Source organism: Coloeus monedula (assembly GCF_965178545.1).
Source record: "Coloeus monedula genome assembly, chromosome: 2".
In the NCBI taxonomy this organism is placed as follows: Eukaryota; Metazoa; Chordata; class Aves; order Passeriformes; family Corvidae; genus Coloeus; species Coloeus monedula.
The window spans coordinates 53563520-53586370 of record NC_138782.1 but is presented as its reverse complement, the minus strand read 5'-3'; the positions used below and the strand labels follow the sequence as shown (position 1 = coordinate 53586370).

General features: G+C 36.5%; 1 protein-coding gene across 1 annotated transcript in view; it reads left to right on the top strand.

Moving 5' to 3' along the window:
* The window catches only part of UTRN (utrophin), a 324375-nt gene extending 302059 nt beyond the window's left edge, over positions 1 to 22316 (top strand). Inside the window, exons 69-75 of the mRNA XM_082303315.1 lie at positions 749 to 814; positions 8169 to 8327; positions 8710 to 8953; positions 15215 to 15323; positions 16782 to 16868; positions 19480 to 19502; positions 20160 to 22316. Coding sequence (XP_082159441.1) covers positions 749 to 814; positions 8169 to 8327; positions 8710 to 8953; positions 15215 to 15323; positions 16782 to 16868; positions 19480 to 19502; positions 20160 to 20168 — 697 coding nt within the window. The 3' untranslated portion in view covers positions 20169 to 22316. The remainder of the gene's footprint in view (positions 1 to 748; positions 815 to 8168; positions 8328 to 8709; positions 8954 to 15214; positions 15324 to 16781; positions 16869 to 19479; positions 19503 to 20159) is intronic.
* Positions 22317 to 22851: the final 535 nt, after the last annotated feature.

Sequence of the window (22851 nt, the reverse complement as noted above, 5' to 3'; positions counted from 1 at the left end):
ATAATGCACTTGCAAAAATATATGTGAAATTAAGGTATCTTTATAGTAAAGGAAATAGCTGTATTTGGTGCAGTTGAATATATGTGTAGAGCATTGAGTGTTCCTAATTTTTTATGTACATCTCTCATGTACATAAGGTATATCTTTCCTGGAAACTTGAATAGATCGAAAATTTCTGCTTTGATTTTAAAGAACTGCATGACCTTGTATATACAGTCTAATAATCTAGACTTTTTAAATTAATTCCTTCCAAAATGAGGAACCGTAGGCAATGACTCCCTGTAATTATACTGCTTTTTTGCTGTTTTCCAGGACTTGTCTGTCCAGAGTGTGGTATTATTTGCCAAGCATAATTTCAGATGTTGCATGTGCTATATTTAAAAAGGATTCATCCTCTTTTGTTAGTCCAGCTTTAGAAAATTCAAAAAGAAAACCATCTGTGAAAACATCTCTTTAACTAATTTTGCCATGAGAGTTGTGGCGATGCTAATGATAATTATACTAGAGTTAGAAAATACACTTTTTTGTTGTTGTTTGGCAAGTAGAATTAATTAATCATAGCACAAGTTTCTCATAAAAGTCCTCTGGATTACAGGGTTTTGTCACAAAATCTAGGAGTTTATTCCTAATCATGTATACAAAGATTGCCATATCGGAGCTGTTTCTAAGTAGAATAAATTTTCACACTGCCTGTGTTTAAATTGTGCAGCATGTTGTTTGAAAGTCGTGGTCTTTCCCTGCCTTTCAGGCTTGCGCAGATGGAAAGGACCAATGGCTCCTTCCTTATGGACAGCAGCTCCACCACAGGAAGCGTGTAAGTAACTCATTAAGGCTGTCAGGAACTTTGGTTATAGATTCATGGTATAATCTTCATCAGTTCCAACACAGGACTTAGTCCCAGTGAAAGCAGCTAATAAGTGTGAGCCCACGGATGCCTGCATAAGTTTAATTATTCCGAGCACCAATTGTAGAAACTGGTGATGTTCACTTGACAACGTGTGGGAGCTCTACATTTGTCAGCCATTCTGCTTCAAAAGTCAGGATATTTCATGTGACTGGTAAAAGGCCACAGATCTGTAGGTTCTACTTTTTATTTCTTTCCTGCTTTTATTGTAGTATAAAAGAAAATAAATCCTTTTCTAGGCTTTTGCTAGACCCTAGACAACTTTCTTACTAAAATAAAATATCATCGGTACTTTGAAGATTCTTCAGAGCCAGAACAATGTTGCTACTTCTTGTTTATACTTCAGTTTTCTGGCTGCTGATCCATCTGTTTGTACCTGGAATTTTACTATGTAATAAACATAGTCCTACATTAATTCTACCAGTGCCAGGGTTTTTTTTTTTTTTTTTTTTTTAATTATGTGTCACTTTTATTGTAAAAACCTTAATTAAAATGCATTGGTAAACTTGGAAAGCATAGAACCCCTTGAATTGCTGATGAATAAAATACGATTTTTTTGAATGTAAAAACAAATGTTTTAACCTCACTTTATCATCCCTTCAGTTAATTAAATCAGTGGTATAGGACTCTGCCTCTTCCAAGTTATTAACAAATACCATCAGCATTTTTAAAGAGGAAAACCAAAATTGTTCTTGTTCAGCTTTAGTTAGAAAATGCTGTTGGTATCAGTAATACTTTCATTTACTGTTTTAAAATCTAATAATACAATTATTCTATCCATGAGTGTACTTAACATTTTGAGATTTAAAATATATTGCTTGAAAAAAGCATGTGACCCTCTTTAAATGTTGCCTCTTTCCTGATTAATTAACTCTATTTACATACCAAGTAAAACTTTTATTCATGTGAACTGTTTTAATGTGTTTCTGTCATTGGCACACTCACCAGTGAGTAAAATGCAGCCAAAATATTCCCTTTTGATTCCCTTCCACAAAAAAAAAAAAAAAAAAAAAAAGAGCAAACACACTGTCATTTGGCAGTAAAGCTGGAAACTTGAAGGCAACTAAATGCTCATACACTTGAGTTGTGTGTTTTGAAATTAATGAGCCTACTCATATCCAAAGACCAAACAACCACCCATCCCAATGATAAAAGGTGGGTGTATGCTTAACTTTTTACTAGCAAATCACCTGTTGATTTTAAAGCAATTTCCCTGCATTCCTTTTCCTTAGAAAAAGAATTAACATGGAAAGCTTGTGTACCAACATGTGATAGGTACCTCTGAATTTGGGTCTCAGTCAGGGGACTGTTACACAAATGAAATATGGACAAGAAAGTAACCTTGTACGCAATGGCACCTTCTGTTTTATTTGCAGATTACAATGCATGCTTTCATTAAGGTGTAAGTACTGAAGTACTCAAAATTCTGAAGGCCTGTGGTTTGAAGTTTAAACTATTGTCATAGAATCATTTAGGTTGGAAAAGACCTTTAAGCTCATGAATCCAACCATAAAGCATACATTTGCCAGGTCGACCACTAAACTGTATTCCCAAGTGCCACATCTACCTCCCTCAAATATGTCCAGTGATGTTGACTCAACCACTGCCCTGGGCTACCTGTTCCAATGCTTGACAGCCCTTTTAGATGAAGAGGTTTTTCCAGAGAACTATCCAGTTTGTATCCCAGTTTGGATCAGAAGTTGCTGAAACATTGGGAATTTAGGATTATAGTTCAAATCTATTTTTATTTTTTAAATGCCATTTAACATAGAAATGGGGATGGTGTAATCATTCTTATATGGATGGAATTCAAAGGAGCAATTTGAAATGTGAATGCATGTTTTTTCAGTTCAGATATAAACCTCTGAGCCAAACTTCTTTTTCTTTTTATAGTGTTAATGGAAACATTCAGGAAACAATTACTAGTTTGGAAATCAAATTCTTTGCTTCTCATAATTGGATTTATCTTTCATGATCTTATTTTTATTGGTCCTGAAGAGTCCTTCAGTTTACTGTGAATATAGAACAGAGGCAGTATTGCACTTGATTTTGAAAGTTACTGCTTTGGTCTTGTCAGGTTCACCAGCTCAGCAACAATACTTCTAACATGCTTCATGTTTCAGAGATTATATGTAAGAAGTCATCTACATTTGAAGAAGAGAACTTCTGCTCTTAGTTAAAAATGATTAGTTTATTTTCAGGAATGCTTTGCAATATGCCATTTGATTAAGAAAGCACTCATCAAAGATAATTCTTGGGTTTTAACTAACCTGTTTTCTTGAATGTCGTGAATTCTGTCTCTCTGACTAAGCTTTTCTAACTCCCTCCCCTTTCCTAAAGATATGTGAATTCCATTAAAAAAATACATTTTCCTTAATCAAAAAAATAGTTGTAGATAGCAAAAATAGGCACAGTCTCTACTGTAGTATGTCCAGCTTCTTTAAAGCATTCTAATGCTCTCAGGCATGAATTTTCTGGTACAAGTACATTGACTAGAAATGTTTTCCCTTCATGTCATCTTCTCTTTACATTAGAAAGTTCTAAATGTGTAGGCTAGAATGTTGTGATGGATTTTATTTGGCTTTAATTCATGCAAAAACATCTCTCTCTTTAAAGCAGACTTACCTAATCACAAATGAAGATGAGCATAAGGAAAAAATTAGGTCTTTACAGCAAAGAATGATAAATAGTGTTCCTAACAGAAAGCTATACCTCACAATTTGATAGATCATGGTGTAGTAGAATGAAAATAAAATTTTTTAGGGAAATAGGACAAGAGCGTAACTGTCCTATTCCTGTAGTGTAGGAGCTGTCCTATCCAGCCCATACTGAAGTTAATTGCACTGGGCATAACAGACATACTTTCAGAATAAATGCAGATGCTTAGTAGCTGTTTTCTGGTTAGTGCCTTTACTACCAGTTATCTTCATGTCTGCAGCATTGTTGATGCTATTTCACACTCATCTTAGGGCAGAGTTGGAACATATCTGAAATTTTATTTGTTAGGGAACTCTGCACTCAGGTCCAGAAGTAGGAACAGGTTCAGAAGTGAAGGCCATTGATACTTTACCTGGCACTGCTACTTAATGTGATGTAAGTAAAACTGGAGCCCCAGTGTGTAGTAACTGAATACTGTGACATGATGTAAGTGGTGAAAAGGTATCTTGTCACAGTGAGAAATTTGTTTCATGTGATGGTAAGATTAGGAGAAGAACAAGTAAATTAGATGAAGTATTTTTGAGTACCTTTTTCATCCTTGTTCTAGTATGTCTCGTAGCATCAGCTGGTCAAGGTACACTTTATTTGGATTAGAACTCATGATGCTTAATATGAGAGCTACAGCAAAAAATTAATATTGTCAATGAAGTAAGTTCACAAGTAGCCACATCTTCCTTACATCCAATTTAGCAATCAGTTTTCTTAATCAGATAAAATAAGGCACTGGTGAAAAGTGATGGTTAGGAAATCGGATCTTTTTTTTCTACAGCATAGTCCAATAAAAGGGAGGTTATATGCAGCTTTATTTGCCTCTTGCTTCCTTGATGCACAATGCATGTTTTGGAATAGACATGTTGAAAATATATGTCCAGAAAGTGAATAGGATACTTCAAAGGCTGTTTTCCCTGGGCTTCTTTGTTGGGGTGTTCTTTTCCTCTGAGATGTACTTCTTTCAAGTCTGACCTCCTGGGATATCTTGTTTGCTGCTTTTTACTATGGTGAAATGCAGAATAGGAGCTACAGCCTCTGCTGTTGAAGGACTTTGTGTTCTTCTAGTTGTTTTCTCAAAGCACACAGGGTATTCAATAAAATAACCACCACGAAAGAGTGAGCAATTAATTTTTACGTGATGCTTTTATTTTGATTGCTATCTCCCACCACTTCTACAGAACAATGTCCTAGGTTCTCAAAACGAAAGTATTTGCCCGGCATAGAGCAATGACCTTATGTTGTAGGTCATTTGAAGATCTGTCCTGAGACTCCTGTGCTAATGAATCTGTCCTAATTACAGTCATGAGGTTTGTTGGTACAGGTTCAAGGCTGTGTTTTTTCCAACTAGTAATTTTGCAAGACAGACCAAAGGTAGAACACATGGTAAAAATACACTTTTGCTTCAGAAGACTTCCTTTATCAAGTGCCTGTGAAAAAGCGTGCTGTCAGTTGCAACGTGTGATGCCTGAAAAAAGAGCAATCAATATTTGCAACCTCTCCAGCAGGCTTTCTGAGACTCTGAACCAGTGGGAGAAGAGGGAAATGAAGTTTTTTCTAGACTGAATAACCGTGAGACCAAAATATAAAATTACCTGTATTGTAACTGTGTTGATCTCATCTACTGGATCACAATACAGCCAAGAGTATATAAGCATTTACCATGTAAACTCTTTTTAAAAAAAAAGTATTTATAAGTTTCATTAAAAAATTAGGTTACACCCAATGCAAAATTTTGACAGAATCTGATTTAACGAAGTCAAATAAATATAATATATCCATCTTTACAGAGCCCTGTTTTTACAAAGATCCATTTTAGATGACCTAAATTTTGTTTATAAACTAATTCACAATTTTAAATCGTAGACAGCAGCTTTTTGATGCCTAATTAAAATAACCAGACTAAACTAGATCAAGTAAATGTTTCCTGACATCATCATCACCCTTGCACAAAAGAAGGCTGTATGTGTAGTCACACACTATCACTTAAATTCACACGTAAATGGTGTTTTGAAGCCCGGATGATAAAGCTGTGTTCTCTCACCTGCCTGCTTTAACATTGTTTTTGTGTTGGCCGAAGGTGTGACATTGAATTGCCAGGCCATTTCAGTCACAGGATACTCTGCACGTTTTGCAGGGCTGTGCCCCGCAGTTTGAAGCCCCCAGAGGGGTTACCTCACTTTGGCAAAAATTTCGCTATAAGGAGTGGGGTATTTTTGTCAGGATGACTAAAAGGTAGAGAAGTACAGTGAGGTTTTAATTATCGCACTGGGACCTGATCCAAACTCCATTAACTGCACAAGCCTTTGTTTTAGTTTTAAGTAGACATGAAGTATTAATGAAAAATAACAGTGATTATGAGTTTCCCTGAGATCACCCAAGTAGTGAAGAAGATAAAGCAGTTAAAGGCTTTTTCTTGTTCTTTAGATAAGAGTGGTGGGGGAAGGGAACACTGTTCTGTTTCCTTCTGTTTCTTTTTCAGCTAACACTCTTGGATATCACTATTTTTTTAAGGACTTATATGCACATGCAACCCCAATTATATTTAAACTCTATGTATATGTATTTAATGAAAAATTCATTAAATTTTTATTCATTTGGACAGAACTGTCACAGGCTTTTTTTGTTTGTTTGGATTTTTTTGGCAGGCATAGTGTTACTTGATGTACATTTCTTTGATTGTAAGAGTCTAAATTTTCAAGTCTCAATGACAGGTTGGAAAATTGAGGGCCACATGATAGCTTTGGGTAGATAGTGAATAGTTATCCTTGGGAAGAAATAATTTGGTGTTGTTCTAGCATAAAATTAGTCTTCAGTACAAATTTTGTCTTAAGCAGTACTACAAAGAACAAAAGCATTTTGCTAAATGATAGAAGTACTTTTCCAAGAGACAGACACCAGGAATCAGGATTTATTAAATCTTTGGCTGTTTTGTCTTGCTTCTAATATTGATGATGCTTTTAAATTGATATTGATATAGTGAGCTAACAAAAAAATCTTGGTTCAACAGGATAAAATAAGGTTTTTCATTACACAAACAGTATTTATGCAACTCTCATCTATTCCTATCACATGCATTTTCTCCTTTTGTCCCAAGAGTTTGAACTTATTTCTGAGGGCCCCCCTGATCCATATGCATGGCCTGTAAGACACCTAAGATGTTTTATTTGTACATGCATTTATTTATAGACTATTTTTCAGCACAGAAATAACTGCTGTTTCTTCCAGGGTATACTTTTCTAAATAACTGGTTTTACTATTCATTCAAATGAGACTGTATTTGGAAATTCTGTGGTGAAAGATGTTAAATTGACTGACAAGAAATTTTAAAAAGCCTCTTGAAAAGCTCCATTACACTTTTATTTGGAAAAGAAATACTTTGCATAAAATGAACTTCTGATTCTTTGCATGTGCTTTCAAAGGCAGTCCGTAAGGATACTTTTCTTTCCATAACTGGTTGATAGCAGCATTCACAGCTGCTACTTTCCAACAATAGGAGGAAAAAAGTTAGCACATGAAATATTTTCAATGTGGAAAAGCGTCTTTTCTAAATGATACTTGAGTATGTGCATGCATACTGCCTATGTGTTTGTCACTCTGCTCTGACCATGCTTTAACTGTAGGAGATCTTTAGGGTAAAGTTTGTAGGGGCAATACTTCATGGTATCGTAAGGTATGCAGTCTCTGGTTTGTAGTCAAGTAAAGAAGATAATTTAAAGAGGATTTTCTTCAACATTTATACTGCTGCAGCAATTTGTCTCTTAAAAAAATGAATAGTATATCTTTTCTGTTGATTCATCTTTCTTGAGTAAGCAAGCAAGCAAACTGGTTTTAGGATGTGGTATCTTTCACTTTCTATCCATCTGACTTTATTTATGGAGAAAAGCCAGCAACTTGGAAAGTAAGGCATATCTATATAAAACCAAATTCACTTTGGTATTAAAGCATAATTGAAAGTGTCAGGACTTCTCTATCTCCTTACCAGAAGGCAATTTCATGTGAGTCAGGAGGAGGACAGTGTTATAGTTTATTTCTATCCCTGAACCTCTAAGAAGGAAATCTGCTACCAATGCAGAATTTCAAGGTATTGTTTCTTTGTATCAAAATAGGGGGCAAAAAATGGAACGTTTTCCTCTAATTTTAATGGGTAAATTGAGCAAACCAAAATTACATCCTAAAGATTTTTAAAATGTCACATATTGTTAAAAAAGTGGATCTAGCAGATGCTTGTTTGTTTATTTCTTTTTAAGGCATTTCAAATCAGTCATCTTTGGTTTATATTATCTCCGATTCTTGTTTTCACTGTTTCTTTTCAAGCCACTAGCAGCATTGGTTCTTTCTGCATAGATTAAACTGATCCCTTACTACAGATAAATCTTTCTTTTCCTATGTGTTGTATGTTCATATGGTTTCCTTCCAGTATGTTTTTTAGGCTTAATTCCTTCTCGCTTGGTCCTTTTCCATAAACAAACAAAATCCCCCAGCTTGATAGAGATGTTTGCTCACATAATAAATGTTTTACTGCTCTGTCTTTATCTGTGTTGTTTTATTGTTTCAGAGAGGATGAGCATGCCCTTATCCAGCAGTATTGTCAGACGCTAGGAGGAGAGTCACCTGTGAGTCAGCCACAGAGCCCTGCTCAGATACTCAAGTCAGTGGAGAAGGAAGAGCGGGGAGAGTTGGAGCGTATCATTGCTGACCTTGAGGAAGAGCAAAGGTCTCATAATCATCCTACTGGTGTCCGAATTGTCATTTTGGTGTTGTTGTTTGAGCCATGCATGTACAATGTTGAAGATGAGAAAGACCTAGAAATCGTGATTTTAGCAAAAGGAAAACCCCAACAATCCACAATCAAGGCATATGTTGTGCATAGCCTGGCTGTTAGATAGAAGAGGGAGTGTCTGTGAAGAAATAAATTAGTTTCACTTCTAATTCACTGCCTGTTTGTTAATCCCCCATAAAACAAGTCAAGGCCTTGTCTTTGTATGAGCTTTGTATGTCTTGTTAGTTGGAGGTGCTAACATCTTTTGATCTAAGAAGTCTTTTATTTTCATTTACTTGATGAAGTTGTCATTCTCCTCCACTTTTCAATATCCCAGGAGTCTGCAGATAGAGTACGAGCAACTAAAGGAGCAACATCTTCGTAGAGGAATAAACCCTCTTGCATCACCTCCTGACTCCATTGTGTCACCTCAGCATGCTTCTGAAGATGCCGAGCTCATTGCTGAAGCTAAACTCCTAAGGCAACATAAAGGTCGTCTGGAAGCAAGGATGCAAATATTGGAAGATCACAATAAACAATTGGAGTCTCAGCTTCACCGGCTACGGCAGCTACTCGAACAGGTACCTGTACACTTGTTTCTGCATGATGGATTTCTTGGTGGAACAAAGGCATTGACATTTTACTGCAGATATTTTTATTATACTCTCTTGGTCTGTTGCAATCAATAATTTCTAATGAGATATTATTTCTTACCCTCCAGTATAGGCCATGGTTAAAGTCAAATGAGCAGAAAATGATTACAAGTGCTGGAGTGATCATGGGAACTTATGAAGCATTGGGAATAACACAAACAAGAGCAATAGGTTTTCATTAATTAAAAAACACCAGAAGAAAATATATACCCTACTCCAAGTAATGATGCCAGCCACATCCCATGTTTGACTTCAGTTTTCCCAGACACTTCCCTTAAATAATGTTTATTTGTTGTCACAGTTAGTCACTCAAACTTCTCTTAGCATGCCAGAGACAGATGGCCAAAGATATGTCTGAAATACAAAGGAGCAATTAATTACATTAAAAATCCAGTTCCTCTTGAGTAGCATATTTAGACCAATAAGCTACAGCAGTGGTCTTGCACACAAGGAATGCTGGAGGTAAGAGCCTTTTATCAAGTGCTGGTAGCTGGAGATCGTAGGGTTTCCTTGTTGGCGGAAGGAACACTGATTGCTTTGGAAGTCAGCATGTGCACACCTGGGTTATAGAAATAACAGCAGCAACATATACCAGGTGTTGTTGGAGATGGTAGTTTGTACTATATCATGTGTGGCAGCTTGAGTAATGAAGATAAGTTTGTGTGAATGTTTTCTTCTAACTAATCATTACATTTGGGACAGAGTATAATAAGGCAAGTATTTCCTGCCTTCCATCAGTCAGATAACTGGCTGTATGTAGTAGAGGATTTAACTAAGCCACGAAACAGACTACATAAACCAGGTGTCAAAATGGCCTAAGTTCCTGCTGTAGATGACACACTCATTACAGGGATTAAGGTGTTTGCTGTTTGTTTCACTGGCTGACTTTGTTATTTTTACTAGGTAGTTTTGGCTGAATAGGATTAAGATGCATCTGTTCCAATGACTTCCCTACCCCTCTAGCAGAGTAAATTTTTTTGTTGCTACTGTTATTCTAGCATCTTTAATCAGTATTTGAGTAGATGAAATATTTCACAGGGAAGATAGCAACTGGTGCACTGTTAAAAATAATTTATAAAGTAAGGATCTTGGGATATGTGGCCAATACTTGGTCTTTCAGAAGAGGGTTTAAAATATGCAAAGAAACATGTTGAATAGAAACACAGAAGTTCTGCCAAATCCATGGTCACTTCCAGCTTAGTGCTCGGAGCAGAAACTTGTTCACTCCTTAAAACTTTTTTTTTTTCCCCTAATGTAGCTGAGGATGATCTTACAATTTTGTAATCTTTTTGGAATCCTTATACCATTCTTAGTAACACCTTTAGGGTATACATTTTTGTTGTGATAAAGTGGGTGGGAGAAGGGACAGTAATTCTTCCCTGTCATTTCTGCCTTTGGAATTTTCTAGGCATTGTGCAGCTTTTGGGTTCAGATAGGGTAAAGTAGAATAGAGGTGACCTTTTTCAATATTTCTGACTGTTTACCTCATTTACTGTGTACTATTGCTCTTCTGCTTTCTGTCTGAATTGTCCTGTCTCTGTGGGAGTCATGCCATGCTTCTGATTGTTCCAAGTATTATTTCCTAAGGTCTTTGTTTCTCCTCTGTCATTTAATAAAGTGGCTGGTACAAAGTCAAGTATATGAGAAGGTCTGCATTATTTCTCTTATAACATACCTGTGGCTTTTCACTATTGCTTTCTATACATATCATTACTTAATTTACCAGATGTTTGGCAAGCTATTTCCAGAATGTTGCAGCTACTCCCCTGATGGGGATTCAGAAATTACAAATAGTTTAAATTTTTTGTAATGTTCTTTGAAATTTATTTTGACATTAATAGAATCATGAAGCAGCACTGCTTTCCGTTACTGCCCCCTTTCTGAAAAAATGACCACTCTTCAGCATGTTTGTTGTTCTGTCAGCTTGGCCACTACCTTTTATGAAAGCCTTTATCTCTCTCACTGCTTGAGGAAGGACTTTACTGGAAGCCTATTTATATTTATTTGTTTCTTTTGCTTTTACTGGCTGTCCCAGTTATTTTTAGTGGATAAAAGGAATACCTTTTCTTATTAATTCTCATAAGTCCCAATCTCAAAATATAAAACAACAGTGTAATTACTAGCATTAAAGGATACAACTGTCTTACAGCAATATCTTTGCCACAGATGGCGTTTTATGCCATCTCTGTCGCTTCTATCAACAGCAAGTCTCCCCATTCCTCCACTAGCCTCCTGACTGTTGGTTTATACTACTGAGTATAAAATACTGGATTTTTTTTCTCCAAAAGATTGGAGTGAGTCTGTCTATACACAGATGTTGGGGAAGAGAGTTAATGAAAGAAAGTTTCATGTAGTAACTGTTTGATCTAGATGACAGCATTCTAGGACATTATTCAGAGAGAACCTTTAGCAGAAATATGCATGCATCCTCACTGCACATTTGTCTACTTCAGGTCACAGCTCTGAGGTTACCATACTATTTTATTTTAGCAAGCCCAAAGGACTGGTAGCTGTCACAGTATGTTGTCATTTTTGTCTGCCTGATTGAGTAGGGTGCCAAAGAGGAAGGTGAAATAGAACTGGCATGTGACAGCTTTGATACTAATATGTTAATCAGACAGAGAAAAAACAAAGAATTCATTTTCATTTTTCTTCTTTCAGCCTTTATAGATACTGAATTTGCAAAGTTGAAGTGAGGTCTATTATGAAGGGCATTTAAAGTCTGTTTGTATTTTTCTGTTTTTTTCTGAGTTGCTCAATAGAGGTTTCATATAGAATTTGATATTGAAGTACATGGGAGCTAAATCATCTGTCAACAGCTGTATGATCAGACTGAGAGAGTAAATAGGGGCTGCAACTCCCTCTCCAGCTGAAAGCAGAGGAGCTTTATCAGAAGAGCAAGGAGAGTTTGTTTCTTTTGTAGCTGGGAAAAAAAGTCTGGAGCAAGAAGAAACTTCTGTAATGAATGTGGTAATAAAATTGGCGTTGTTGAGGTTTCCTGTGATTTTAGATTGGGGACACTGAGGTATAGTTCAGTTTTTACAAAAAGTAGAAGTCGTCAAGGAAAGAGCAGGTATGTCTTAGCTATCTGTTAAGCCACAGAGCACTTCAGGCTCTTCTTTGAGAAAGACATCACTGGGAGGCACAGTGAAATAAGGCACTGTAGATTAAAACTGGTTGAAATAAATATCTCCTTTGAAATGCTTTAAAAACTGCTGTAATACAGAAAAAACCCTCCGGTTTCAGAGTTTTCTGGAGAAGAACCTATCTGTCCCTTCATATCTTTGTTTGGTTTTGCCTAAAAAGAAGTTTGAAAACTCTCTGAGGCTGGAGTTGGAAACATCTCCCTCATCCCTATAGAGGCATGCTCAGTATCCCTGCTTTTATTTCTTTCAAGAAGAAGCAGCAAGTATATAATAACATCTAGAGCTGATTTCTTTTGGTTTCTGGCTTAAGGGTTGTCCGCTGTGTTGTTTTGAATAAGAATACATGAACTTCATGATGGCTGAAGTGGAAGTGAAGATGGCTGATGGAAGTGCTCATATTTTGTAGGTGTTATGCTATTGGCGTCAGAGAGAATATGATTTTCTATTGTTATTTTTCTCAAGTTCTCTAACAGTAAATTATTAAACCATATAAATAAATGCAGATATATCTATATCCTCAACTGGTTTGCATTTAACATTTTCCAGTGTCTGATTATTATATTAGGGCAATTATACCACTACCACAAACCTTCACTTTCTGCTCCAAACACCACTCTTCAGCTGTTTAACAATATTGTCTTTCATTTGGAAGAAGAATTTGGTTTGTTTTGGCTTTTCTTTTTATTGCAGTCACTGGTACTATGTAGTGTAATGTTTATCAGTATACTTAAATGAAATTAAGTAATCAGACATTGCCCTCTGATTAGAAGATGGTGGTTTTGTGGTTTTTGACTTGTTTTTAAATCCAGCTGCAATATTTCATTCATACACCAATGTAAGGTATTCCAAGTATGTTTTGTTTTCTCTGTTTATCCACTGGTAGTCCTTGTGCTCTGTAGTGCTCTTTTATCAGTTACAATAGAACTATTAAGTGGTACCTTGACTAACTCATCACCTGAGTTTGCAGGCTTTTAGTTTCTATCTATCAACATGAACTGTTGACTTTGCAATGTCTCACTACCCTTGACTGAGCCTGTGCTGTACTGTAGTTTTGTATGTCCAGCACAGATCTTCTCATTCACCCTCAGTCATCTCTGCACAATTCATTCATAGTTGCTCCTTGAACAGGGACAGAGATTTAGTCCAGGTGCAAGTTTGTATTTTGGATTATTCACATTCTCTCTGTTCATCTGTTTGTCGGGTGGGCAAGCAGTCACTCTGCTGCTGGAGTTAATTTTGTTGTTCTGTATTGAAGGGACTCTTAGCTGTTGGAGAATTTGCTTCCTCTCTTTACCATTACAGCTCTAACATCTCAAACAGTGGTTGCTGGCATTACAGAATTGCCTGGGTTATGTTATCCCGGTCTTCGCTGATTTAAAATCATCACACTCATTCTGCTTAGACTCTGTAGCTTGATTGAAGCCTGGTACTGAGTGGCAAATTGCTTAACTACATGATAGTAATTCACTGTTCATAGAAGTGTCTTGACAGTAAAATCCTTCTCTGGCTTGAAAACATTTCCATTTTTCTTTGTCTTCTATGCAGACTATTTCTTGGTTTATTCTTTTAGTCAAAGCTGGCCCTTAGTATTGTTATACTGAAAGAGATGAGATTTAGAGGAGAAAAAAAAGAGATTTGTTGAGTGCTCAACATGTTCTGAGTACAGAACGTTTTCTTCTGTTTCTCACTACTGTATATGGAAGAAAAAGTATCTTTCATTGTTCAACAGTCTTCAGTTTTACTGAGCATTGTTTTTGTTAAATTGCAAGCCATCTCAAGAAATTGAATATTGCTGTTGAGGCTGTGAGGAGCAAACTTGTGCACAAATTAACAGCCATTCTGTATTCTAACTGCATCAAGTCTCATAGCTGTTTTAGGTACTTGTTCAGTTTCAAAGACCTTAAAAGCAATGATCTTTTGTATTACTTCAGTATCTGCTTTTAATAGATTTACTTAAATAACCAGCTCCTTAAGCTGTTCAGAAGTAATTTGATGATTTGCAATCAAAAAGCTAATAGCAGCAACAATTTCAGCTACATCTACCTCATATGTAAATATTATTTCACTTATTTCTGGTTTTTTTTCAGAATAATCACTTCTGGAGCTCAAATACTGTATTAGTAGTCTCTTCCTCAAAAGAATTTTTAAAAGAAGGAAGGAAAAGAAGGGAAAAATGCCTGAACAAGGTCCCTTCCAATATTTCTGAGCTGCTATGTTCTTTTCTTATTTTCTGTCCCTATATGTAGATTTAAGTGTCATCTCAAACACATACATGGTTACAGCTAAATGTAATATCAATGTCAGTGATTCTTCAAGTGAATTTAAGGGTCCAGAAAAGCTTCTTTCTCAAAGTTATTTCTCATAATTTTCAGGAGTTTATGTAGTACAAATTTTCACGTAGTACAGATTCCTGCAAATTTGTTGTCTTCCACATGGTTGAGAAGAAGCATCAGCAGGAGTGATGGCTGGCTACCACTTTTTAGATTTAATGAAGTTGTTTTGAATCTGTCTTGAGTCTTCACTTGATTCTGGAGTTCTGTAAAACTGTTCCTGATTGAACAGTTGTTTTAAGCATGATTAGTCATCCTCGTAAAGGATTTTAGGGGCCCCTAGCTGAATGTCCTCTCTCTATGTGTGTATGTATGTATATGTCCCTGCAGATAAATACAACCCCAGCAATCCCATTGTGTAGTCTTTCTGCAGAGCTGGACTAGGAACCTTGACATACTGTGTGTTGTACATGACGTTGTGTTTTTGTGATGCAACAGAACACTATTTTTAACAAGACCATCAACTGGAGTCTTGTAAAGAACTGTTCTTAAGTGTAAATTTTCTAAAAATTTCTTGGTTTGGGTATTTTTGTTGGGTTTTTTTTTTTACCCCTCAGCAGTTGTATAGACCTAAGCCAACTTTCAGTAGTTTGAAGGACAAACAAGAAAGAGCACATAAAAAAGGAAAGGAGCAAGATAGCTGCATACAAGCCCACATTTAAATTATGTGGATACAAATAACATAAATTTGTGTGTTATTGTCTCTACTGTAGCCCGAGTCAGACTCCCGGCTCAATGGTACCTCTCCCTGTGCTTCGCCCCAGCACTCTGCCCTTGGCTTCCCGCTCGAGCAGGACACAAGCTCACAGTTCCATCAGACAGGTGAGTGTTCTGATCAGATAATGTCTTCATGAGGCCATAGGTGACTACTGGATAGGTTTGTTGGCATCTTCTGGAAAGATTTTTAAATCAAAAGGAATGGATCTTTGTGATGCTTCTGCTCAGTGCAGCTGGAGGTGTTGCTTCCTCACACTTGCAAAGAGCTGTGGTATCCTAAGATACCCTGAATTACAGACTTCTGTCAATAGACTCCTTGGTTCCATCTATTCTGACCAAGTGAATTTACTGGGCAAAACCATCCTCACTGAAAGGGTAACCAGACTTCATTGGACTGAAGAGGCCAAGAGCTGTTTGTCCTACATATACACATGGACCCAAGTGACCTGTCAGATACAGGCCCAAATGTCCAAATCATGTAATCTACACTTCCTGTCTGCTTTAAAAATTCTTGTGTAACCTCTGCTTATCCTGGTATTTTGATGTTCCCACTCCCAAAAGGTTCACAGCTTTAGGAACAATTCAGTATTTATAGGTACAGGCTCTGCACATAAAGGGATTTCTCTCTTGAAAGATTATTTTAAATTCTCCAGTATCAAAACTCATTAATTTCACTGGAGTTGGCAGAAATAACTACAGATCATCACATAGTCAAAAGTAGGGGGCAAGGGAAAATATTTTTCTCAAATTATCTTAGGTGCAAGTTCTTCCTATTTTTCTTTTTAAACCTTGTGTTATAGATTAAATATTATTTTGTTTCTATGGAAAACAGGAAAAATATTCTCTTGCATACTGAACAGTTTTCATTCAACACTAACATATGTTTTTACTTTATCTGGAAAATCATGGAACTTCTTTGAGTCTGATTTCATGCAGTGGTAGATTTGTGAAAGATGCTGTCTAATAGGACTGCCAACAACAGAGCCAGTTATGTTCCCTAACCATTCTCTTGGCTAATTTTAAGCATCATTTTTCAAATAAATGGCAAGGAGGATTTTAGCACTACTGAAATGGCTGGTACATATTGAATAAAGACCATCTAAAAGATAAATGTTGGGATTTTTTCAGAAAAAGAAAGGTGTATTCACTCAAAGTTACATGACAAATCATATGCAGTTGGAACAGAATTTTAGTTGAGTAGCTACTCAGTTTAATTCCCTCATCTTGTCAACATTTTATTTATTTTAACTGTAAATTTTTATATACTGTTCCTTGCTGGCAACTTGTTCTAGATAAATCTTGGATGCAATGGTTAAGCTTTAATAAAAGAGAAATGAGTTTGACTGCAAATCTATAATGCAACTTCCACTTCCTCTCCCAAGGCTGGCAATTATCAGTGATAGTTCTTGCACATTACAGAGGCTTGAGGTAGTGTTTTCCCTTGAAATAAAAAGGCCTATTTAACTGGAAGGTTGGATAAGAATGCCTTTTAGAATAATGTTGTCCTTTTTTTTTTCTCTTCTTCTTACAAAATTCTTTTTTTTGTTGTTGTCATATCTGCAGATGACTTGTTAGTTCCACCTCATGATACCAACACAGATCTAACAGATGTTATGGAGCAAATCAACAACACATTTCCAGCTTGCTGCTGTAAGTTTAACAAAATAAGTCTCTGAGGATAGTATTGAATTTGAGGTGGTCTTTTGAAGAAAAAAAGCTCAATCTTCTGGTATTGACTAGGAAAAGAAGTGTCTTTGAGGAGATTTCTTGTCAAGATATGCAAGCTATATAATTCTGTTCTTTAAAATTCCTCCACAGACACTATTTCTGAAGGTAAATAAATGTTCTTGTTTTAAGTGGTTCACTGTAAGAAAAGCCTGTATCTCAATGTCGAATTTTCAGCAGTGCCCACATAAGGGTAAAGACATGTAGAATCTCACTAGCTGCTAATAAAAACCTTTTCTAGAACTTAAGTGAATGTAGATTCAGAATTTCTGAATGCCGTTTTTGTAATAAAGCTTGAAAAAAAAGTTTTTAGACCATTAGTCCTTAGACTAATTACTGAACTAGTTATTAAATAGACCAGAGGAAATCTGTGAATGCAGCACATAACACCTTTTCCTGCTTAAATACAGTGGAAGCTGATATTTTTTTCAGTGTCTGTTAAAGAAAGATCAAAAGGAAAACCAGCTGATTCCTTATGCTTGTCTTGTATCAGTTGACATACTTAACCTCCTTCTTCCAGTGTCACTGCACTTGCAAAAGTGAGGAGCTATCTCATGTATTTTGGTGGGTCTTGTGAAATACATTTATACATATACATGTCTCTCTATATAGATATTTCAGCTGTTTTGCCTTAGAAAATCAGTAGTGAAAGCTTTGATATATTCTCAAAACTGTTGAAAGTTTCAAATGAAATGTAATAATGGTCAGTTTTAAAAGGCAGGAGTGAGAGAGTGGCTGTTTATGCGCAGTTCTTTTGGAAGCATCAAGACTGAACTCTGTGCTATTTCATAAACTCTGTGAACCCTGTTAAAATACCCCTTTTATCTCTTGTACATACATTGCTTGGCTGTGAGTAACTGCATCACAGAAGATGCACTTTGCATGTTTTGGAAAAGCAGATTAGGTTCTAGCAAAAAAGGTCTTGTTTCGGCTGTCCTTTTTGGTTGTTGATGAGTTCAATAGTTCAGAGCCCATCGTTCTGCAAATTAAGGATTTGATTCTAAGGAGCATCTTGTCTTGAAGTCAACAGCTGGTGGAGCTCCTCAGCACACCTCCAGGATGTGTGTGTGTACAGATCTGTATAAATGCAACTCAAGCATTTGTTCTTGGTTTTGCAAATTACTCTCTTGCTATGTGACTATACAACTGCAGGGTCATTTGGCCGAAATGAATTTAAAGCTAATTTAAAGCTTGGTAATGACAGCTGTTCTCCAGGACTGGGAAACAGAAAATATTCTGATTCTATGAACAAACACCTTGAATGAGGCAGGAGGATACTGCGAATGAAAACCATGGCCTCTTCATATTGTGAAGTGTGTCTGAGCATTTAAGATTAAAAGAAGGCACAGTTCCAAATTTCATGCAGCTTTTTCCCCGTTGTCAGGCTAAACCACACTGCCCCAATTAGGTACTACTTATGTTTGTTCTCATTCAGTCATTCTGTAACATCTTTTACTTGGGAGTAAATTTTTTTGACTGTGTCAGATTCATATCTGAAATGTTTTAGAAGCCTGGAATGAGGATTATTAGTCTGGCCTTCCCAAAAAAGTGCATTAAACTCTGAGTTTTGCTAAGGAAGACCATGACAGACCATCTAAGTCCATCATCTTTTCCTGTGGCCATTCAAGAGGGTTCTGTCTTCCTGGCCGGACAATTGTCCAACCTGTTCTGTAAGACTTTAAATTATGTAGATTCCATGGACTTCTCCTAACATTAAAGAGCAACATCCTTACCCTTTTTAATTATAACCAAGCTAAATTTTATCTAAACACATGCAACATCTCATGTCCAATTATTAAAAAAAAAAAGTAAAATACTTTTTTCGCAACCTCATCTTTACTTGTCTCTTCTGCCATGGCCTTAACCTCCATTAGGAGTTACTGGAGTTACTAGCACCTGAGCCTTATGCAAATAATTTTTATCCCATTTTCATCGTTTAACAGAGACAGTTGTCTTACTTGCTTTGTTTGTTTTCATGGGTTTTTCATCTTGAAATCAGTCTTATTTATGCTAAATATCCTTCATGAAGCAATTATTCATAGAGTAAGGCCAGCAAGGCTTTTAATGGTGGATTTTGCTGTTTTGTGGTTTGTTGGTTTTATTTTTTTCTGTCCTTCAGATCCACTGATCATAGATATAATGCCTCCTTTTCCTTCCTTATTTATGTCACTTGTCCTCAGAAGTAGGCAGGTGTACAACACTGTGCAGAAGTCTTGTCTGTGCATCTGAGTGACATCCAGAACAGAGCATTTTTAACAGATGATACTGTAATACATCACTCAGGGGTTTATATGGTTACAAGTGGTGAAAATGAAATAATTCATAATACCTACATATTTGTAATGCTATAAATTTGATAAAAGTAAGTTTGTGAAGAATTACAGCATTACAACACATTTCTAGTTAAATGTTTAGTCTTTTAAAGATAAGTCTTTTTGTTCTTCTGTAGTATGGGATTTTCCCAATAAGAGCTTTGTTTTTAAACTGTCAAGATGCAGAATCATGTAAATTTCTAACCTTTTTTTTCTATTTGCAGCAAGTTTCACTGGCAGACCACAGGTACGAGACACGTTTATATACTTGCATAGGCACTGGAAACAAAGTAAAGCAAGTGGAAAAGTTCCATTAGAGCAAAGGGGCTGGGGTGGTTTTTGTCTCCTTTTTTCCGTAGAGGTCTATTTGGAAGTTAGACTGATACAACAGAAAGGCCAGATTCCAGCATATCACAGGTAGTGGAAAATTTCTACTAGTTCAGACACTGCCAAAGGTGTTATGGTTCTGCAGTTAGGCATTGCTGACCAGATGGAACCAGTTTGCATTTATTGGGGCCAATTAGTTTCAAGCCAGCATCAGCTTGCAAGATCAAAGCTGGTTCTTGCAAAGACATTCCATATATCCTCGTGCCCTGGTTCCCGCAGCTTCACTTTCAGGACCTATGGGCACCAGTGCACAAGGATCAGGAGCCACACAGCACCTTAGGCATTAGATTAAGCTGCCTGCTCTAAATAGGCAAGCACTTCAACAAGAACTTTAAACACTGCAATATTGTAAACTTAGATTTCTTTTAACCTGAGTCTCAGGCCAATGCATGTAAATTGTTAACATACAGGGATTTTGTAAGATGACATCCCAGTCCTGAGCTGAATGAGCCCAGAGCAGTTAGAGGTTTCTGTGTGTGTTAGCACATGGTACTGATGTTGTTTCTCATCACGACAGGCCATGTGAAGTGTTCATTGGGATGTGAGCCAGTGCTCCCTGGCGTGCAGCACAGCCCTGTTCTACAACCTGCCGGCCACGCGTTCCACCTCATCAGAAGCCTGCACGGGACCCCGGGACACGCGGTGCGCTCTGACCGCGTGTTCTACTTGAAACAGTACAACACTGAATACCCAAAGACGAGGATGTTGTTTTTATAGTATCTTTTTTTTTTTCCTTCTTCCATTTCTATGCAACTGTAAATTAATGAGCAGTGGAATATTTGTCACTGATTTGTATAAATATACAGCCAGGGGAAAAGGGGCAGGGGCTTTCTATACATTCTTTTTGATAATCGTAAAGAGAACTGCTTAAGGAGTTTGGAGCAAAACATTACAGTTATACATTCCTTTCAGCTCTTTGCTTTTGCATTGTAAAGTATTCTTAGTTTTATTTTCTCACACCTGTAATATTCTGTACTGATTATTTATATGCTAACCATCTGACCACACAGATTTCAGAATATCCTTGCATTATTTTCAGCATTGGTATATGAAGTTCCCATAATCTGTATTATTGTTACTGGTTAACAATAACTGTCATTGGGTGCAAGATACAGTATTTTAATTCAGTTAAACAAGGTAAAGTCTCATTTCAAGTCATAATCAGCATCCTCATGTACCTAAGTGGTATTTTTAACTTTCTTTTCGTTATTTCCAGCCAACACACTCCATTTGGAGGATTATTTTTCTAAGCCTTATGTTACTTTGAATCAGGAGATAGCTAAAAAGAGGACTTAGATGATGGCTTAAGTTGGTTTTAGTAAGAACTAAGTTAGTGTAATCTTTCCCAACTTTGTTCAAAGACAAAGCTTTGCTGTTCCCTGCTGTGCCAAACTTGCTTCAAGTTTTGGAATTTACAGTCTATGAAGTAAAGCTCATTTCTGTGAGATCCCCTTCTTTTGTCTTCCTCTTGGAAATGAAGAGACAATTAGAAAGCCCTTTCCAATACTATTCGCCACAGAACTTTCTCCAGAACTGCAATGCACTTAGATGTTATCATTTGGCATTGTAATCTTGCAGATCATCGTTATCTTTGAAATGATTTATTTATGTACTTTTGATAAGGATCATTATGGGAAACTTATGTCAGTGATCAGATGACCTCTAGTTTAAAGATTATCATAAGAGATTTTAATGCCTTCACAGAGTTTACAATGCTGCATGGACATTTGCTTTAATTCTAGAACATACCTTTAATTGGTAAAACTGCATGCAATATCTTTCATGTATAGTAGAGAGAAACAAAACTGTGTTGTTCTTAATTATTACTGAAGGAAAAAAAACCTTATCTCAAAATGCTATTGAAAGAGGTGTAAAATTCTCTACTGCTACTAAAAAGATGCTAGGGGACATTAAAAGAGCAGGTAAGGAATTTCTAGTGGTTTTGTGAAGTTTTGCCAACTAGATTGTCCTGCACCCACAATATTTACTCCTGAACTGCTGTTGCTCAAGGAGTGATTCAGGCACAGTGTTGACCACCTTCTACTGTTGGCACCAGTGCCAGTTCTTTCTGAACCCTTTGGCAAATTATTTAACCACTCTGCCTCTGCTTTCCCATCTGTAAAATGGGGGTGATAGTATTTACCTCTCAAAGGTGATGTAGGACTCATTTAGCATCTGAAAAGCTCTGTAGAATTGCTAAGTGTTAGTCTTGAGCAAGTGGAGCAAAGTTGTCAAGGTGAAAAGAGAAGATGCTGGCTCCTATAAATGCTTCATCTATTAAAATGTTATGTAGTTATTCTGAGAAGAAGAAATCCCACATTTTACAGAAGAGGAAAGCCATGACCACCTTTCTACCTCAGACCTATCTTCATAAGTAGTATTGGAAATAGCTTTATATTCTGTTCTCTGCAAAGTACTTGGCATTTATTAAGCTACATAATTCTCTAGGAAAAAATCCTTAAAAATACTCCCAACATAAGTATAAAAAGAACTCAGTAGTGAATTTGGTGGGTTTTATTTTTGTTCTGAATATGAGGCTATGTATAAAGTTGTTTTTCTGCCTGTGTTTGTATGCATCCTTTGTCCTCTGCTGCCAAGTAAATGCTGCTTCAAACACTACATTGTAACATTCTTCTGAGACAATAATAAATAAAAGGAATATATTGCAGTAACATGAGAAAAAATATAGAGTTCTTCCAAGTTTTGTGGGTTTTAAGGATGGCACATCTCATTGCTAAATGCTGAAAATTTCATTCTGAAGATTAACATGAGCATGCTGTAATAGTCAATTTGTATAGCCTAGCTTTTTCTCTGTGTGGTTTGAATTTATATAAATAAGCAGTGGGTTTTTTCCTCATAAGTCTTGCATATATTCTCCAGTTTTCCATCTTTAGTGATTTTAGTCTGGAATCCTTCTCAGTTTCATGACAGATAGTAAATCTGATCACTGAGAAGCAGACTGCTTTTTTTTTTTTTTAATGTTCTGTGCATGTATTATAGAGCAGCAATAATGCATGAAGCTCTGTCAAATAGGAGAACTGTAAATGAGTCTTCAGGTTTTTGGTGGCCTTCAGTCAACATGCTCAGCTGAACCACAGCATTAGGTATTCAGTCAGAAAGTATATTTCCTACCCTGTGCTGGTTTGAGGTATTTGCATTAATGCAAATTGTGTTAATGACTGTGTTAGAATTGCTACACTTAAAGGAAA